Consider the following 18,891-nt stretch of genomic DNA (forward strand, 5'->3'; position numbering starts at 1 on the left):
AATATTCACACGAAGGGTCGCAAAACAAGACACATATAGAAGGGCTGGCTTTGCTAGGGGACTATGCTGGTTTGGCTATGGGATTGGTCGGGTTGGGCTAGGGGACTGGCCTGGCTTAGCTAGGGGGGGGGGACAGGACTGGAATACCTGTGTTAGCCTCGTGATTCCGTGTGGCTGAGTGGGCTCCGTTTTTTTTTCTTCCTGTGACTCGTCTCGGTGAGCAAAAATGAGAAGCCATGAGAAAGAATTATCATAACCAGTAGTGTGTGTGTGTGTTGTTGTTGCTGGTGATGGTAGCTCTGTCAGTTCTCTCTCTCCCTCTCTCTCTCTCTCTCTCTCTCTCTCTCTCTCTCTCTCTCTCTCTCTCTCTCTCTCTCTGGGGATGCCATTTATGGGGAATCATTATGTCTGCTTCTGAATGTGTCGCTGCCTCTGTTGTGTCGCTCGTTACTCCTTCCCCACTTACTCTCCCCCTCGTCCAAATAGTATATGAACCCACACACACACACACACACACACACACATTCCTTCGTCAAAAACGGGTAATTTTCACCTCCAGCACAGCTGGCTTTCGGGTCTCATTCATCTCTGCCTCGGCGTACTTATACATGGACACAACTACTCGATACCCGCAGCCCAGGGTTGAGTCTCCCAACACCACTAATTACACCCTACAGATATTCCTCGATTTTTCATATACATGGCCCCCTTGACCCGCGCCCCGCGAACGATGGCCTGGAAAAGATGACGGAGGAGGGGAGGGAAGAGAGCAGTGTGAGAGAGGAGAACAGTGTGAGAGAGGAGAGCAGTGTGAGAGGGGAGAGCAGTGTAGAGAGAAGAGAGAAAAATTATGGACTTGGGCGAAAGATGAGCTCGTGAATAATGGGAACAAAGAGGTGCTGGTGTTTGCATACGTGGGTGATAATTTAGTGGCTTGAAACTAATGCCGTTTTCCAAGCGTAAACAAACGAATCGTTTTATGTTAACCGAATATAGCATAGAGCGATGAAAATGTTGATTCAACAGCAGATAATTCCAGGTCTGTCATCTTATGATGAGTTCATGGGTCGTCATAACATGAAGATTTCAAGAGCCGTCATCTTAGGAGTTCCAGGGTCGTCATCTTATGAAGAGTTCCATACCCGTTATCTTAGGAGTTTCACGCCCGTCATTTTAGGAGTTTCATGGTCGCTATCTAATGAGGAATTCCATGGCCGTTATCTTATGATGAGTTCCAGAGTAGCTATCTAATGAAAAGTTCCAGGGCCGTCATCTTTTGAAGACTTCCTAGGTCATAATTTCATAAAAAGTTCCAGTAAAATCGTATTACAAAAAGTTCTGAATTAAGTCATCGTATCATAAAGAGTTCAGAAGTCATCGTAAGTCTACGCATTGACTTCCATTTGTGTTTGATGACTATCGTTGACTTATAAATACACATGAACAATTATGAATCAATACTCAAATGAATTTGTTCAATTTAGTCTGTGTTACTGTGACGGAAATTAATACTGAACAAATAAAAAGTTATGAGGAAATGAATTTTTGGTAGATCTATTTTGTTTATATCTCTCCCTCATTCCTCTTCTCCTTCCACCCCATCTAAATAATTGTGAGGTAAGGCGAGGTAATTATGAGAAGAAAGATCGATCACAATCGACTTGAGAATGGTCCAGGACGGACCGAAACGTCGTCATCCCTTCAACTTCTAGTGTGTGGTCTGGTCAACATGAGAAGAAAGAGCTGAGACAAACACACAATATAGAAATTGCATGGCCAACTTGCAAGAAGCGAGATCTCCTCTGATTCCCACCACACCAAATTGTTGTAGTGAGGAGAAACCTATATAAAGATGCTTCTCCTGTTCAGAAATACGAGTAACTTTGAGGACCTCACACGTGCCTCTTCCTCTTTAACCCTACTTCCCCCCCTTACATTGTAGGCAAGTTTAACGGAAGAGTTGATTTCGTAAGAAATGCAACGTATTAGGGTGAGAGGACGGGTTGCGCTGAACTTGGGAATGGATATTGGTCTGGCTCTCCCAGCACGAAACAGATTTGGTAGTCCCAAACAGCTACCGGAGCTAAGGCTGAATAATGCATCGCGCTCATTTGCAAGACAGAACAAAAAAAAAATAACAGTCGATGTTTGGAAGGAATTCTGTAGCTGAGCGATAAATCGACAGAATATAATCATTAATATTTCATTTGTTAACAAGAGAATGCTGATGATGTCCCCCTTCAACAGGCGGGTTTTAAATTTTGAAATGTTACGTAGTAATTTTCCTTTAATGCTAACACTGCTATATCCCTATCACGCTACTGCCTCATGTTAAATATTAATACCTGCTTTCTATGAGGGACTATCTAGCGCACGCACACACACGCACACACACAAACACACACACACACACACACACACACACACACACACACACACACACACACACACACACACATTATAACCACTGTAATTTGTGTCTACACCAGATAGGGAGAGTAACGTCGGGTTACAGTTTCTAAAGGCCGTCGTTTCCCTATCAGGAACATGTTGAAAATGGGCTACTGGTTCGTAGGACATAAAGTTTAGAATAGTTGGTCGTGTCACCGGCATTCACACACCGGCTAATTGGAAGCTGACGCCACTCTACCGAATTCCTTCTACGTTCGTATATCGATTAACTGCACCGAAAAAAAAGACAATGCTCTAGAGAGAGAAACTTTGGACGTGATGGCGGCTCTTAGTGCCATCGATTCCTTCGCTTAGCGACAATCAGATAATCAAGAGCAAACACCTCTTCCCAATTAGCATACAAGGAGCTCATCCCAGTTAAGCGTATACGAAGGAGAACAAGAGGAGTGCTACGCATTTATGCCGTGCTTCGTCTCCTCATTATCAGCATCAGAAGACGCTTCACCTCTCGGGGAGGCATACATTAGAAGCCAGAGAATCAAGCTAGAGCCACCACTTACGGGCTATTCATGCCCGTGCCACCTTTTGGGTGGCTTAATCTTCATCAATCAATCAATCAAGCTAGGGCATAAAATACTGATGGAGGGGGATTCATTCGCTTCCGACAGGCGAACGGAGTCGTAGAAATGTGAACGCTTCGAATCCCTTTCCGGCGATAACCTAGGGAGAAGAACTCACGCTTGTAGGATTGCTTGAGCAAAGTGTTCATTCATGTATGATAATCTAAGCAAAGCATTCATACGTTCAGCCAAGACTGGACGAAATAGTCACGCACGCTCATATAAAGTACAGCATTTTATATTTATTTACTCAAGTAATTAGGGAAGTGTCAGGAATTCGTTAGAGATAGCATGAGACAGACAGACTATAGACATTCTGCTGGCAGTAACTGAGGGGAAGAGGGAAAAGGGGAATCAACCTCACAAAATACCATGTCAAAATGGCTGACAAAAAAAAAACACTGGATTATATATAAGTGCCGAAGGAATACATTATCCAGTGTTTTCTTGTACAGTTATCCATATTTTGCCCCTTTCCTTCGCCTGTGTTTGTTGTTTCAGATTTAGCTACTCAGAACGAAGTGTCCATGAACCACGGGCTATAGTGAGCCCGTAAAAATATATTTTCGCCTTTTTTGTCCTCTTTTATCACTAGGTTTCATCCCCTATTTTGGTGGTCAAGTGACCTGCCATGGCGGGTATGAGGTCGGCCTACCACGATTCCTTCTTCATTCTATTTTGCTGTGATGAAGGTGAATTGAGCCAAAAATGCGTTTAGTTTTATCAAATATATTAAAATGATATATATATGACGGTGTCAGACCACGGAGGAAAATTGAAACAGGAATTTCCTTAAGTACTTTCGTATATTAATACATCTTCAGAAGGAGTAAAAAGGAGGACTCCTTCTGAAGATGTATACGAAAGTACTTAAGGAAATTCCTGTTTCAATTTTCCTCCGTGGTCTGACACCGTCACATTTTTAATCACGTGTTTATTTTTCGTGATTTACACACACACACATATATATATATAGCTACTCAGAACGAATTGAGTGTATAATATATACCTATATATAATATATATACTTGTGCAAAGATAATTTAGTAAATTGGTTTTATCAGGGCGTTGAAAGCTATGCAGTAAAATAGCATTATGGTCCTCACTTTCACCAAAATAATTGCACTAGTCGCTCAACTGACCCAAAAACTACGAGAAAATGGCATTATCTCGTTTAATTCGACATTTTCTTACAAAAACCACTTTCAACAACCAAATACCTATTCTCCTACGATTAGGATCGTTTCTGTTGGTTTCGTGGGGCTCTACAAAAACCCACCAAAATCCTAGTTAACCGATATCAAAGCTTCGACCTGAAAGCTAATTAGAAACTCGACCATTAGCCTATCAAGAGACTGTAACGGTGATGGCGAGGTAACTGTGTCGTGTGGGACACGCTTCTGTTGGTGGTGCTAGAGAAGGAGCAGGAGCAAGATGGTAAGATTAGCCTGTCTTCCAACACTAACTATGACGCCACTTCAGGTCCAGCAAGGGGGCAAAAGGGTTAGTCTTGATCCTGCCAGCACAACCCGGACACAACACCATGTCCAGCCAGACCTAGGTGGTCAGGTTGTCTCCTGACCTCACCCCTAGAGTCTAGACAACACACAAAGTCCAGAGAGAGAGAGAGAGAGAGAGAGAGAGAGAGAGAGAGAGAGAGAGAGAGAGAGAGAGAGAGAGAGAGAGAGAGAGAGAGAGAGAGAGAGAGAGAGTGAGTGAGTGAGTGAGTGAGTGAGTGAGTGTGTGTGTGTGTGTGTGTGTGTGTGTGTGTGTGTGTGTGTGTGTGTGTGTGTGTAGAGGAAGGTTATGTTCCTGAGAAGTCAAAAACCGATTCTGATATTCGTGAAATAAAGAGTGTGGAGAGAATCATGATGTCAAGATTTCTCCATTTTTCTCAAGTGTTTCATTTCCCCACAGAACCTCACCGAAAGCCAATACGAGCACCCACTTGTCATGCCTGGAGGCCATATGGTAACTGTTTCATTTCCTCGATAATAAATTAGACTAATCTATTTAATCCTCTTTATTCATTATATATTATATAAATATATATTATATATATATATATATATATATATATATATATATATATATATATATATATATATATATATATATAAGTGTATTTAGGCCAGGGAGGTAGCCTGAGCGCCGAGAATGGAATAGGAAGAAGTGTGGTCTCCAGTTTCATGACGGACGAGACCCATTACCCTGTGACGACTCGCCATCTGCATTATTTACCGTCTCGGCCGAACTCTTTCCCGCACAATACTCGCGAGCGAGCGTGAAGGGGCTGCGTCCGTCGTCTGCCGCGTTACACTGGAGTTAAGTCTCATTTTGTTCGGGAATACTACGATTAAGAGCCATTTGCTTGACCAGTTTCGCATGACAGCCGCCTCTTCGAGCTCGTTTCAGACCGCTAGATGAAGTCGTTTGCAAGGGGAGGGGGGAAGGGGGGTCACGGGTGCTTATTCTGGCCATGCGTGGCGCTCGGGTTGCACCGCCATGTTGATCATCGGCAGATAGGCGTCTTCCAGTCCCTTGTCAAGTGCGTAGTGTCTAACCCTTTCGTGTCACCTGTGCACTCTCAGCTTATCGTCCCTCCTGATCACTCTCTGGCCCCCCCTCCAGTGTCACTGCGCTGCGCAATCTTCACTTCTCTTCGGTCCTCCTCTCCTTTCGTGCGCGTTCTCTGGCCGTTGTGTTTTACCAGCGCACTCTCAGCTCCTCTTACTTCGCCCTGTGGTGAGACGTTATGGTTGGGGGACTGTTTTTGCCGGAGACGCAGGCGACGGTGGCGGACGCAGGCGGCGATGGGGACGCAGGGGAAGGTGGCGGACGCAGGTGATGGTGGCGGACGCAGGCGACGGTGGCGGACGCAGGCGACGGTGGCGGACGCAGGCGACGGTGAAGGACGCAGGAGATGGTGGAGGACGCAAGCGTCAGTGAAGCGGACACAAGTGGTATTTGAAAACACAGATATCCGCCGAAGCACACAAAGAAGATAGCAGGGTCAAGGGGTCCCAGGTGAACCGGAAGCACAGACACAGGTGAAGGCGGAGACGTGGCTCAGGGTGGAGTAGTAGGCTGGGACTCTCCAGTAAGGTGACTCCCGGGGGTCACGGTGTCCCGCAGAGCTGGCCAGAGATAATCTGATTTCCCGACACACACACCGCCAGCATCCCTATATACCGTCCGAACCCTGGCAGTGTCAACCCTCGCCTTATCTCGCGGCGTTAATGACTCCGGCGTCAAAGTTTTACGTCGGACGCTAAGGAAAGGATCGTTATATTGTTGAACAGTCTACTGGAGAGCAGCCAAGGGAGAGCCAAGCTTGTTGTATATGATAAGTCTATTGTATTCGTATACTGGCAAAAACAGGCAATCTCTTCGTCCTAGTTATTCCTAATAACTATTCCTAATAACTAGGGCGGATTGGCGGTTGAATTCTGGTACTACCACCATTGTTGGTCATGGATTTACAAATTCTCTTCTCAACCTCTCTTCCTAAAATGACCACCGCAAAAAAACGAAGACCGTTTCTGGTGGCCCGTATCGCTTAACCCTTCACAGTCCTCTGGCGAAGGGCTTCAGCTGGGGCGGTCAAGGGGCCGTGTGGAGGTCACACCGGGAAATGGTCACAAGGGCTCTCCACGTCAACTTGACAACTTTATTCCCGTCGGTTCGCATCCCACGCTAAACGAGGCTTCCTAGTAACTCATTGCGGGAGAAAAGTGGTTGAGAGAGAAGGCTAGAGGCCACTTTGCTTTCTCGAAGTGGAGTGGGAAACGCACAGCGTAGCGACACGGGAAGGGTTAAACACTAGAGGAGTTAGACACTGGAGGGAATAGACACAGAAGGGGTTCCACACTGGAGAGGTTAGACACTTGACAGAAACTAGAAAACGCAATCCCTTACACCAAGGAATATTTTACCCAAGACCTTTCCGACCTTCGTCGGGATTTTAAGATTTCTGACGCCTCACGAGACGATTCAGGCCCGCGTGACCGAATGTCCAACACAGAACTTTTGTAAGAAAAAATGTAAAAAAAAAAAAAAATGAAAGTGTCTCCACAGGTCGCGTCCTTGAGTCCCGGGAGGAGTTCCCGGGCGGTGATCGGGACGCACGGAGCCGCCCCGACCTCACAACAACACTAAGTCATATATATATATATATATATATATATATATATATATATATATATATATATATATATATATATATATATATATATTATGAATTATCTGCGTTATTTCACACTATTCCTAACCAAATTAATCACTATAATTCTAACGAAGTTAATTCACTATTATCTTAACAAAGTTCATTCCCTAAAAATTGAGTAAAATATACAATAAACACACAACACAGCTAAGATAAGATAATAGTGTTAAGATAAGATAATAATCAGTTGTTTATTGAGAGCAGTTGAAAGTTGACATGGAGGTCGAGTGGTAGTGCAGTTCACAAGATGATTGTGAATTTAAAGAACCCCCCCCCCCCATAAAAGTATTAGGAAGCGTTCATATCTTGGACGAAAGGAACACAATATAGGACAAAACGCACGTAGAATTTGGGGAGAACTGAGAGATTTTACTTAAAAACGAGAAACACATTTAGGAATTTCTTGAAGTTGAAGAGCAAAAAGCGTGAAAAATCAATGCCAAATACTAATTCTACTCTTACTGCAACCACTACCACCTTACTACTACTACTATTACTACTACCACTACAACAACTACTACCTACTTCATCTACTAGAACCAAACACAAAAACCTTTAGAAATACTTGATCCTTAAAAGCGCTACAGAGGATGAAAAGCACAATAAGGTTCCCACAGAAGATGCCGTGAGAGAGGCGTCTAATTGTGAACTTTGCTGGTATGCCAACAATGATCACCGGTCATTTAAATGCCGAAAACGTGTCTCCTGGAGAATCAAAAAAGCCGAGAGTGTAAGTTGAATGTTGAGAGTAGCAAGAGTTGGTGAAAGTAGAGAGTGCCAGAGTTGGCTGAGAGCAGAAAGTATAAGAACTACTTGAGAGCAGAGAGAAAAAGAATGGCTTGAATACAGAGAGTGCAGGAGTTGGTTGACTACAGAGAGTGCAGGAGTTGGTTGACTACAGAGAGTGCAGGAATTGGATGACTACGGAGAGTGCAGGAGTTGGTTGACTACATAGAGTGCAGGAATTGGATGACTACAGAGAGTGCAGGAATTGGATGACTACAGAGAGTGCAGGAATTGGATGACTACAGAGTGCAGGAATTGGATGACTACAGAGAGTGCAGGAATTGGATGACTACAGAGTGCAGGAATTGGATGACTACAGAGAGTGCAGGAGCTGGATGACTACAGAGTGCAGGAATTGGATGACTACAGAGAGTGCAGGAGCTGGATGACTACAGAGTGCAGGAATTGGATGACTACAGAGAGTGCAGGAGCTGGTTGTAGAGTTTCTGAAAATAACAGATGCATTCCAGCCATGGCAAGCGTCATGGCCAGGAAGCAACATAATCTGAAGCAAAGTTTACATTAACTAGGATACGATAGTTAAGTCGTCAGGGACGTTCAGAAACTTACTAAACTAGAACCTAAATCACTGGGCAACTCCTAGGCGTCCTGTAGCAAGAAGCATATTATATGATGATTGATAAGACAAGAGTAGGCTACGCTTCCTTCACATCTGTTAACGTGTCTGATGTAGTGATATATCAGATACAAGGCCTGAAAAGAGCCGGTCTCGGGGATCTAGAGCACGTCACAAAGCTTCAGTGTGGGGAAAAAAAAAGGTCAAGCTCTGCGCTTCTGCTTTTCCGATGAGGCCTTTAGCTACCATATTTACTTCTCCTCTCTCCAACATACGAAGGTATTTAAGCCATTTTAAACGACGGACATTAGTTGGGGGTGTATATGGGGTGTATGACGGGAAGAAGAGGGGCTAATTTTGTTGGTTAATGAGTTGAAAAAGCCGGATCCCTAGGAATGCAACCGCCTTCAACACCCACAAAAGGGACACATGCCTCTTTGCAAATAACAGGAAGGCCATTTCCCAGCTCTGAACTCAAGACATACACCTCCGAGGAACACCTGATAGTCAGCTTATCTCGTGACTAAAACCAACCCTCGTTGCAACAATTTGTAATCAAGAAAAAAAAAGCAGTCCAAGTGTCGTGGCTTTCAGTTCGATAGCCGAGGTGAGGACGGGTTATATAAGAGATCGAACGCATCGGCCAAGCCACATGGTTGACCTCTGCTCCCTTGAGATGCTCGCCTGGCGAGATGATGAGGCCCTCCAGCGTGGGGGATAAGATGCTGGTCTCATCGCTGGGGGAGAAGTTCAGGCGGGCCTGAAACCTGTGACCCGGAACAAGTGGTTCACAAACATGTGACGAGAGAGAGAGAGAGAGAGAGAGAGAGAGAGAGAGAGAGAGAGAGAGAGAGAGAGAGAGAGAGAGAGAGAGAGAGAGAGAGAGAGAGAGAGAGAGAGAGAGAGGAGACACATAAAGATAGACACACACACACACACACACAACACAAACAAAAATTGAAAATACGACTGACAAAAAATATGTAATAAAAGAAACAGCTACAGGCATACATAAAAACAGACAGACAGACAGACAGACAGACAGACAGACAGACAGACAGACAGACAGACAGACAGACAGACAGACAGACAGACAGACAGACAGAAAAACAGACAGACAGACAGACAGAAAAACAGGAAGACGCAAACACATCACACACACACAAGAAAACACCCTCTCCAAAAAATATGAAAAAAAAATCAACAAAAAATCAAATGACCCCAAAAACAACATCCACATTCTTTGTCAACCCCGCAACACTGATCACCAGAGTGTGGCCTAAATACAAGCACGCAGCACGAACAAGGAGCTTCAGGGCGTACGGGCGATATGGAGTTGACTCTCAGAGCACATTCGCGACTCTCCTTAGAACACGGGCGTGATGAGAGCACTGTAGGGGTGATGGGGGAGGAGAGGGGGGGGTGAGGGAGAGAGGGGGGGGGGCTTGAGGGAGAGTGGGGAGGGTGGAGGGAAGGGGGGAGAATGGGAGGAACCGACAGCAATAATGGACTGAAAGAGGGAGTGACGCGAAGGGGCCTCCACAGTGTATAATTACGACACAAGTATCGGCAGAGTCCATCAGACAGCTCTCTCCTGAGGCAGTGGTGGTGGTAGGAGGCGGCCCTATCCATCCCACCCTCTACCATCTATCCCATCCCCCCCCCCTCCCTCCTCTTCCACAGCCTCTCCCCTTCTCCCCCCCCCCCCAAAAAAAAAAAACTACATAAACACATATTCACACTACATTTCCACTCCCACTCCCACCCCACCCCACCCCCCGTAGTTACTGATAGGCAAGCACATACACACAAACATCTTAGCACATACATACACACTTATCATATCTACATTATAGTAGATATGATAGAGAAATAGTTCGGGAGTCAGAACATTAGACAATCCACTTTAAGCAAAGGCGGGGTCCAAGAGCTAACAGCTCGATTCTGCAGGCTCATGTTGTAAATGCACATACAAACACACACACACATACAACGGATCTGTACCAGATGAGAGAGAGAGAGAGAGAGAGAGAGACAGAGAGAGAGAGCCACACCACCAGCACTAGTATAGTGGTATTGGTACTGTGTACGCCAGTTGGGAGAGCCCCTGGGATCACAGGTTCGAGTCCTTGTCGGGTCATAAAGTTCTTAGTGATTTATTGACTTTTAGAATATAATTTATATATACATATAAAACTGCATGTAACATTACAATACAATGTAGATTTAATAATACTAATAATAATAATAAATAGATAAATATAAGTAACTAATAATATAGCTAATATAGTTTTGTCAAGAGGTGAGGATGTCAAAGGGTGAAGGGTGTCAACGAGAGAGGGTGTCAAGGAGAGAACGATGTCAAGAGGTGACGGGGTGTCAAGAAGTGAAGGGTGTCAATGGGCGGAGAACCTGTTGACAATGTGATGACATATAATGATATATTAACGCCCGCCTTGCACTGAGGGGCTCTTACGGGCTATTCATGCCCGTGCCACCTCTTGGGTGGCTTAATCTTTATCAATCAATCACTGAGGGGCTTCCCTTACACCAGGGGGAGTTAGTGACAGATGGTTACCAGGGAAGATCATTAAGAGTGAATCAAGGTGGTTACTCACTCGCTAAGAGTGAAACAAGGTGGTTACTCACTCGCTAAGAGTGAAACAAGGTGGTTACTCACTCGCTAAGAGTGAAACAAGGTGGTTACTCACTCGTTAGGGTTGCTGTTGTTGTACTTGGCTGCCAGGGACCTCATGAGATCAGAGCAGTTCCTGTTCATTAGTGACTCCATCTGTTTAATGGCGCCGGGTCCGCCCGGAAGCCCGCCCACGCCGCCCAGTGGCGCGGGACTGAAGCGGTCGTAGGCGGAGGGGATGGCCGCGGGAGGCGTGAAGGCGGGATTGGGCGGCGTGCCGGGGAAGGAGGGCGTGCGGGTGCGGTGTGAGGCGGGGGACTTGGGCGACACGGAAGGGCTGGGCGTGGCGTGGGCGGCGTGGGCGGGGGCGTCACTCCCGGGATCGGGAGATAATCTCTCGGACTTGACGTCGCTCGAGGAGTCCGAGGGCATCTTGTCCTCGGCTCCGCGGAGGCCGTTAATGGGTACCTCGCGCCGCAGCTTCCTGCGGCCCTTGGCGCCGTACGCTGCGGCAGCCGCGGCGGCCGCAGCGTGTTCCTTGTCTTTGGTGAGGGGCGTATTGTTGTTGTTGAGGGCCAGGTCCTGGGCGGTCTCCGTCTCCGTCTGGTTACCTGAAACAAGATAATCTCGGGTTAGAAAACTACAATCTCGGAAACAAAACTATCAGGTTTTGGGCCATATTGCCTGTTAATACAGAGATATTGAGGGGGGGATGATATCTTTATCCCCCAAGGCTCGTTCAGGCCTGCGACAGTGGGAGGGGGAAAGGGGGGTCGCGGCCCATAGGGGGAGGGGGGATTGACGGGCAGGAGGATGGGGGGGGGGGGAGATTAGGGATGGCGGCACGCGCGTGTTCAGTAGCACGCGCTACCAACGCCCTGCGCACGCCTTCTCTCTGCAGTCTAACACACGAAGATTTAACCCCGCATAGGAAAGCGTGTGTGGGTGTCGGGGTAGGGAGGGGGGGAGAGCTGCGGGATTGAGCCGGGGCATGCCGCAGGTGGTGTCCTGACCTCTGCCATGTACTGACATGTCCTCGCCCCAGGGACACACATTAGCTGGGTGTGGGGGGTGGGGGAGGAGGGGAGCACAACCTGCCCTCTGCCCCATGGCGGGCATCTCGTGCAGGAGATGGCCCGACCAGGGGGGAGCAGGGGGTGGGGGTGGGGGGTTGAAAGGTGCAATTTGGTGGCGGTTCTGGCCTGGAGGCCGGGAGGGGGAAGGGGGGAGGAGGAGGAGGGGAAGGAGAGGGGGGGAAGCCGCCGCCAACGAGGGATTAAAGTGTCCAGTAGCGAGAGAGGCATCAAGTCACCCGGCGGCTGACCCTCCCTGGCATGTCATGGTGGATGATGTAGTGTCGCCTGGGTGGCATCTCCGGCCTAATCTGCCTCGGGATGGGGAGGGGGGGGGTGTCCTCAACCCACAACCACCCCCCACCCCCCACCCCCTACCCTTACAGCCCCATGTACCCTTGACCCCCCCATCCTTAGCTCGCTGACCTGCCACCACCCTGACCACTTTTTGTGTCCTGGCTGCCCGCCTCTGTCACCCCGGGCTCCTTGTGCCATGGAATAAGAAAAAAAAACTCCTAATGTTGAATATTTTCATCTTGAATGCTATAAGAAGCCCCCTTGATTTAACCCTCGTACGAAGCACAGGCTAAAAAAAACGCCTTGGGAGAAAATTGTGATAACTAATATCAAAGCTGGTAACTCTATGACGTCAGTTACTTACAACCAATCACACGTTCGAGCCGCTCCTAAAGGAAAGCATCTTGCCGCTCATTGGCTCGAAGCATGTTCTTGAAGTCAGTGTATAATTAAACCTGTTTTTGTTTTTTGGTCTTATATATAACAAATATTTAAAATGTACAGTTTCCTTGTATCGATAAAATAAGCTCCAATAATAATGGCCTCTGCAGAAACGATAATATAATGTGATAGTAATAATTACAAGTTGTTAACCCATGCTCGTACACCTGGCAGGCCGGTGTCTGAGCCAGGGCGCGGGATGAAGACTAACAATCACTCAGAGTGTTGGCTTCGTAGTGGTCGGATCAACGAGCAGCTTCATCTTGACTTTTAATCGCTTCACCTCCATGGTTTTCAATGAGCAATCTACATTTTTTGGGGGTTTTAAATTTGAACTAATAAGCCCTATTAAAAAAAATTATATTAAGGGTCCCCGGCAATCAGAAGCAATTGACTGGAGCCCATCAGAGAGAACCTTCACCCCGAGGCCTGGTCGACTCACCCTTGATCTCTCGGCCACCTAATTACACCCTCAGAATTATGGTTGTTATCGGGCCGTATCGGAATGCACGTGGGCGTGGTCGCTGCGGGCGGCACCTGTGGGCGTGGGTGGGCCAGGTCACCGCCGCCCACTTAACCCACCCACGGGGGGAGAGAGAGAGAAATTGAAGGGGAGGTTCTAAGGGAGTGGTATGAGCCAGGTGGCGGCGTAGCAAAAAGGAATGAAGCTATATTTCCAACCCCGTAAACTGCCTCTATGCAATAATTTCCTGCAATTATCTCCGGTCTCCCGAAGGGGGCCATAAGCTCCTGTCTCGTAACTACCGGGGCTGCAGGGCACCGACGAATGAACGAAACTGAAGGTATTTTTAACCTTTCTTCTTATAAACGTTGCTCGATAACACACTCGCAAATGTTCACACGAACGTTGCCGAACATTTCCAGCAACGTTTTGTGTTTGCTGGGAAGGCCTGCACTAAGCCTATACGAGGCAGATTCTACCCCACACACACACACTTTTCACATCGTTTGAGTCATGTTGCAGACTGGTATATTTATATCTACCAATACGAGACCCCCTATTGTGGGACTCAAAGCTTCACCTGTAGTGTTTAAATAGAAATAAACCAGATATATATATATATATATATATATATATATATATATATATATATATATATATATATATATATATATATATATATATATATATATATATATATATCACTAAGAACTCTTTGACCCGGCCAGGATTCGAACCCATGCCGTCCAGGATCACCCCTAAACGTACAAAGTACCGTGACCACCGCACCAATGATCGTCTATATTACATTGTCAGTGATACGTTATGTTTATCACTAGATAAAGGCAGTTGACGGTAGTATCTGCACTCACGGGCACTTTCTGTGACTTTTGTTGGCCCTCAGCCATACAGTCGTTACACAACCAAACAGGATGGTTACAGTGTCCATATAGTCGATACAGCATCATCCCTTCGTTACAGCATCCAAACCGTCGTTACAGCACCCATACAGTCGTAAATAAACACATATACAACGTTATTCAACTGTAACAGAGATGGGGTCAGAAATAAGCTCTGCATCAGAGATAGCAGATCTACAAGAAATAATTAACCAGCCGAAAATGCAGTGAAACAGCCCCCCCCCCCCCCCTATGTCAGGTCTCACTGCATATATGTAGAGCAATTACGGTAGAGATTATCTGGAGTATGTTGCAACAGGGATTATCTGGAGGATGTTGCAACAGGGATTATCTGGAGGATGTTGCAACAGGGATTATCTGGAGGATGTTGCAACGGGGATTATCTGGAGGATGTTGCAACAGGGATTATCTGGAGTATGTTGCAACAGGGATTATCTGGAGTATGTGACAACAGGGATTATCTGGAGGATGTTGCAACAGGGATTATCTGGAGTATGTTGCAACAGATAAAGTGTGGAGTATGTTGCATCAAGGATGGTATGTAGTCTGTTAAACATCATTGTTGTTAAAGCAGAAATAGTTTCACACATCTCGTGGTACAGCGACAAATTAAACAAAAAATACATTTACATACACCAAATAAAAAAAAGTGCTTCTGTATTTTGCAGCGTAGAAGAGCCTATAAAAGTCAAAGATGATACAGCGAAAACAGCAGAGGCGGCTGTGCACAAAAAAAATGGCTTTCTATATGCAAATGAACAACATAGTTCTGACTTAGACGGAAAATGACTAAGAGAGGTCCAGACGAGAGCCTCAACTACATACTATATACAGCGCCGGTGGACGGTCTTCAGGAGCGTCCACCATCTCCTGAAGATGCTCTTTGGGAGCATGCGTCTCGGGGTCGTGACAGCGTAAGTCGTGACCCTTCATAGGAAGGTATCATTAATGCTGTACGGGAGTAATTATGTGATCTATGTCCCCCCCTATGCCAAGGAGCCGGTCGGCCGAGCGGACAGCACGCTGGACTTGTGATCCTGAGGTCCCGAATTCGATCCCGGGCGTCGACGAGAAACAATGGGCAGAGTTTCTTTCACCCTATGCCCCAGTTATCTAGCAGCAAAATAGGTACCTGGGTGTTAGTCAGCTGTCACGGGCTGCTTCCTGGGGGTGGAGGCCTGGTCGCGGGGACACTAAAAAGCCCCGAAATCATCTCAAGATAACCTCAAGATAACATTAGCTGAGCTCCCTGTGCTCCTATAGTTTTTGCAAAGGACTGAAAGGGGGATCGAACCTTGTGGGTAGAGCTAGAGGGGGGGTTTAGATCACATCTAGTAAATGTGCTGTTTCTAGAGGCCTTACAGCAGTGACCCCCGGGACGGGCACCCTAGGGAAGGATTTGTTAAGCATTTATACGTGTCCAGTGACGAAATCTGTACATCTTTTCCCAAATCATAGCGGATTAGATTGCATCTATTACACAGTTTATGAGTCCTGAAGCGCTAATATTTGCAGTTTAAGCCACCATCATCGAAGAAAGATGTAGAGGTTTCGTCGGTGGGTATGATAAAGGGTTGACAAATCTGAGCCCTGGTCAACCCCTCTCAGCCTGCAGTGCGTGTGTGTGTGTGTGTGTGTGTGTGTGTGTGTGTGTGTGTGTGTGTGTGTGTGTGTGTGTGTGTGTGTGTGTGTGTGTGTGTGTGTGTGTGTGTGTGTAGCAACTTCTTAATTCCAGGGAAGGGGGGGGAGTGGAGGGGAGGTGGAGAATGGAAGAACGAGCAAAAGAGTTAACAACAGGCCAGAATCACATCCCAGAAGACTGTAATGCTACACTGGACGCGGTCCTAGGGTCCATGTCTCCAGCATGTGATTCAGCAGCAGATTGCACTCTGCGATCATAGTCATTATAGCTATTGCTTATATTGTGTAGTTACCTGCAGATTACCAATGTTAAAGCGGTTCACAAATGCAACATTGCATGGGGCACCTATCTTGCTGGTGTCCCGGGGTCACATGGGTGTCTGAGAGGAGGAGGAGGAGGAGGAGATGATTGCCTGAGGAGGCTGCTGCGTCTACCTGCGGGATGCTTTGACCTCTGGCCTGCGGCTTACGACCGGGGTCCCGCAATGGGGGTAACAGTGGCCGCTCCGGGCATGCCCTCCAGCCGCCGCAGGGTGGGCACGACGGCCAGACTCCTCCTGCCCTCTCGCTCCATCTACCCTGGCTGCGCCTGCGGCTACCGCAAGGGGCGCGGGGGTCACCGCAACTTGGCTAGCGACGTGTGTCGAAAACCCCCACACACGCGTCCTCGCTCTCATGACCTCTAACGCATTGACGGAGGCCTACTGGTCCATTCACCACACTGACGGAGGCCAATCCTTAATCCTCATCACACTGAGGCCTAAAAGGCCTAAAATGAGGCCTAAATTATGACATTGATGGAGCTCTTCCAGGTCTTCCCTCAACACATTCCCAACACCTATACATAAACCAGAATGTATCAAGTAAACAGTCTTTTATTAAAGGTTGCAATCATATATATATATATATATATATATATATATATATATATATATATATATATATATATATATATATATATATATATATATGGCACAACTCTCCTAAACACGAGAGTGAAGTAGACAACTTTAGAAACACTTTCCCACCAGGAGACTCGAACCCTAGCCAGCACAGAAGCCTTCCAGCAACTGGCATAACAGGTACGCCACATGTTAAGGCGTACCTGTTATGCCAGTTGCTGGAAGGCTTCTGTGCTGGCTAGGGTTCGAGTCTCCTGGTGGGAAAGTGTTTCTAAAGTTATATATATATATATATATATATATATATATATATATATATATATATATATATATATATATATATATATATATATATATATATATATATATATATATATATATATATATATATATATACTCACACACACACACACCTTACTCGAAAGATTCATGTCTTAGATGGCTTGAAATGATTCATGAAATCCGAAAGTTGGTGGTGACACCACAGCAGTAGCGGGGAGCTCTAGCACCCGGCGCCTCGTGTCACCGCACACACAGGTGGCCCGTATCTACCAGTTGTCGATGATTTGACCGCCAGCTTGTCACTCACTGGTTATGCTGTCAGGTGGTCGCAACTGGTCACGCTTTTTCCACGCTAGTTAGCCTGAATTTCCCGCCGCTGCTAATTGCTGTTATCGTCGTCTTCCCGTCAACCAGGCAATGACATCAACCAACGCTTTTCACCCGCGAAGCCTATCACAATAACATGATAACAGGTAATTTTGTCTTCCTTGTATGCCAACAGCCCGTCATAAGTCCTTCGTCCTTCGAAGGACGTCCTCCTTCGTCCGCTTACTCTGCGAACGTCATAAGCTGCTTCGTCAGCTTACTCCTTGACAAGACCGGCGGATCTAAAGCCAAATGGCATTAACGCTCCTCCCTACCGCGCCACCACCGGCGGCGTCCACAACCCTGCCATCCGTCTCAGTCCTCGGCCGCGTGCCGCCCGCTTCCAGTCATCCAGGTAGCCATTAGTGTACGTTGGTCGAGAGACTCGACGCCGTCACATACTTTCAATTACCGCAAGTAACCCCGTTACCTCGGCTCTCCGACCACCGCCGCCCACCATAACTGAAGCAGGCCACGCAACCTACTACCATAACCACAGCTCATGGTTGTGCCGAACGTCACGCTACCATGGCGCAAAATGTGAGTACTGAGGGGAAGCGAAGGGAACCGTTCTGTGCCGTGGTTGGGCTCGGTAAACTATAGCTAACGCATTGTGTAATTGGCTGCAGGATGGAAAGCAGCTATGACTAATTCAACACAGTGGCCCTTGCAGGAGGAAGCATCAGTAACTCAATATGATATTGCTTGCAGGAGTTGGAGGCAGCTATGTCCCTTTATGTGGTTCTTGAAGGAAGGGGAGGCAGCTATGTCCCTTTATGTGGTTCTTGAAGGAAGGAGGAGATAGCTATGTCAGGCTCTTTGTGGTGGTGCTTGAAGGAGGGAAGGAATTATCAAGGAAAAAACGCCAAGCCATTAAGACTATAGAGCACTTGGAAAGGATCAGAATAAGGATTTGGGATGAGTCGGGGGGAAGGAATGGTGCCCAATCACTTGGACAGTCGGGAATTGAACACCGACCTGCATGAAGCTAAACCGTCGCTCAACCGTCCAGCCCAAGTGGTTGGACACCATTGGGCAGGATGTAAAGCTTTATTGGCTTACCAGTTATGAAAGTGCTTGAATGAGGGAATAACTGTGGCTGACCCATTATGGGTGTGTTTACAGGCGGGGATGCAACTATTGCTGACCAATGAAAAGTTTGCTTGCAAGGCAGGTATAGCAGTTATAGGTCATCAGTTATTGTAGCTCTTGCAAGAACAGCTGTGGCTGACTCATTATAAGGTGCTTGCA

At 46.8% G+C, this 18,891-nt stretch overlaps 1 protein-coding gene across 1 annotated transcript in view; it reads right to left on the reverse strand.

Annotated features, from left to right (window-relative positions):
- The window catches only part of LOC123773311 (uncharacterized), a 68,270-nt gene that overhangs the window by 34,722 nt on the left and 14,657 nt on the right, over positions 1-18,891 (reverse strand). The window contains 1 exon segment of the mRNA XM_045766915.2: positions 11,332-11,866. Within this exon segment, the coding sequence (XP_045622871.2) occupies positions 11,332-11,866 (535 nt within the window).

This window comes from Procambarus clarkii, chromosome 89, assembly GCF_040958095.1.
Source record: "Procambarus clarkii isolate CNS0578487 chromosome 89, FALCON_Pclarkii_2.0, whole genome shotgun sequence".
NCBI classification, from domain to species: domain Eukaryota; kingdom Metazoa; phylum Arthropoda; class Malacostraca; order Decapoda; family Cambaridae; genus Procambarus; species Procambarus clarkii.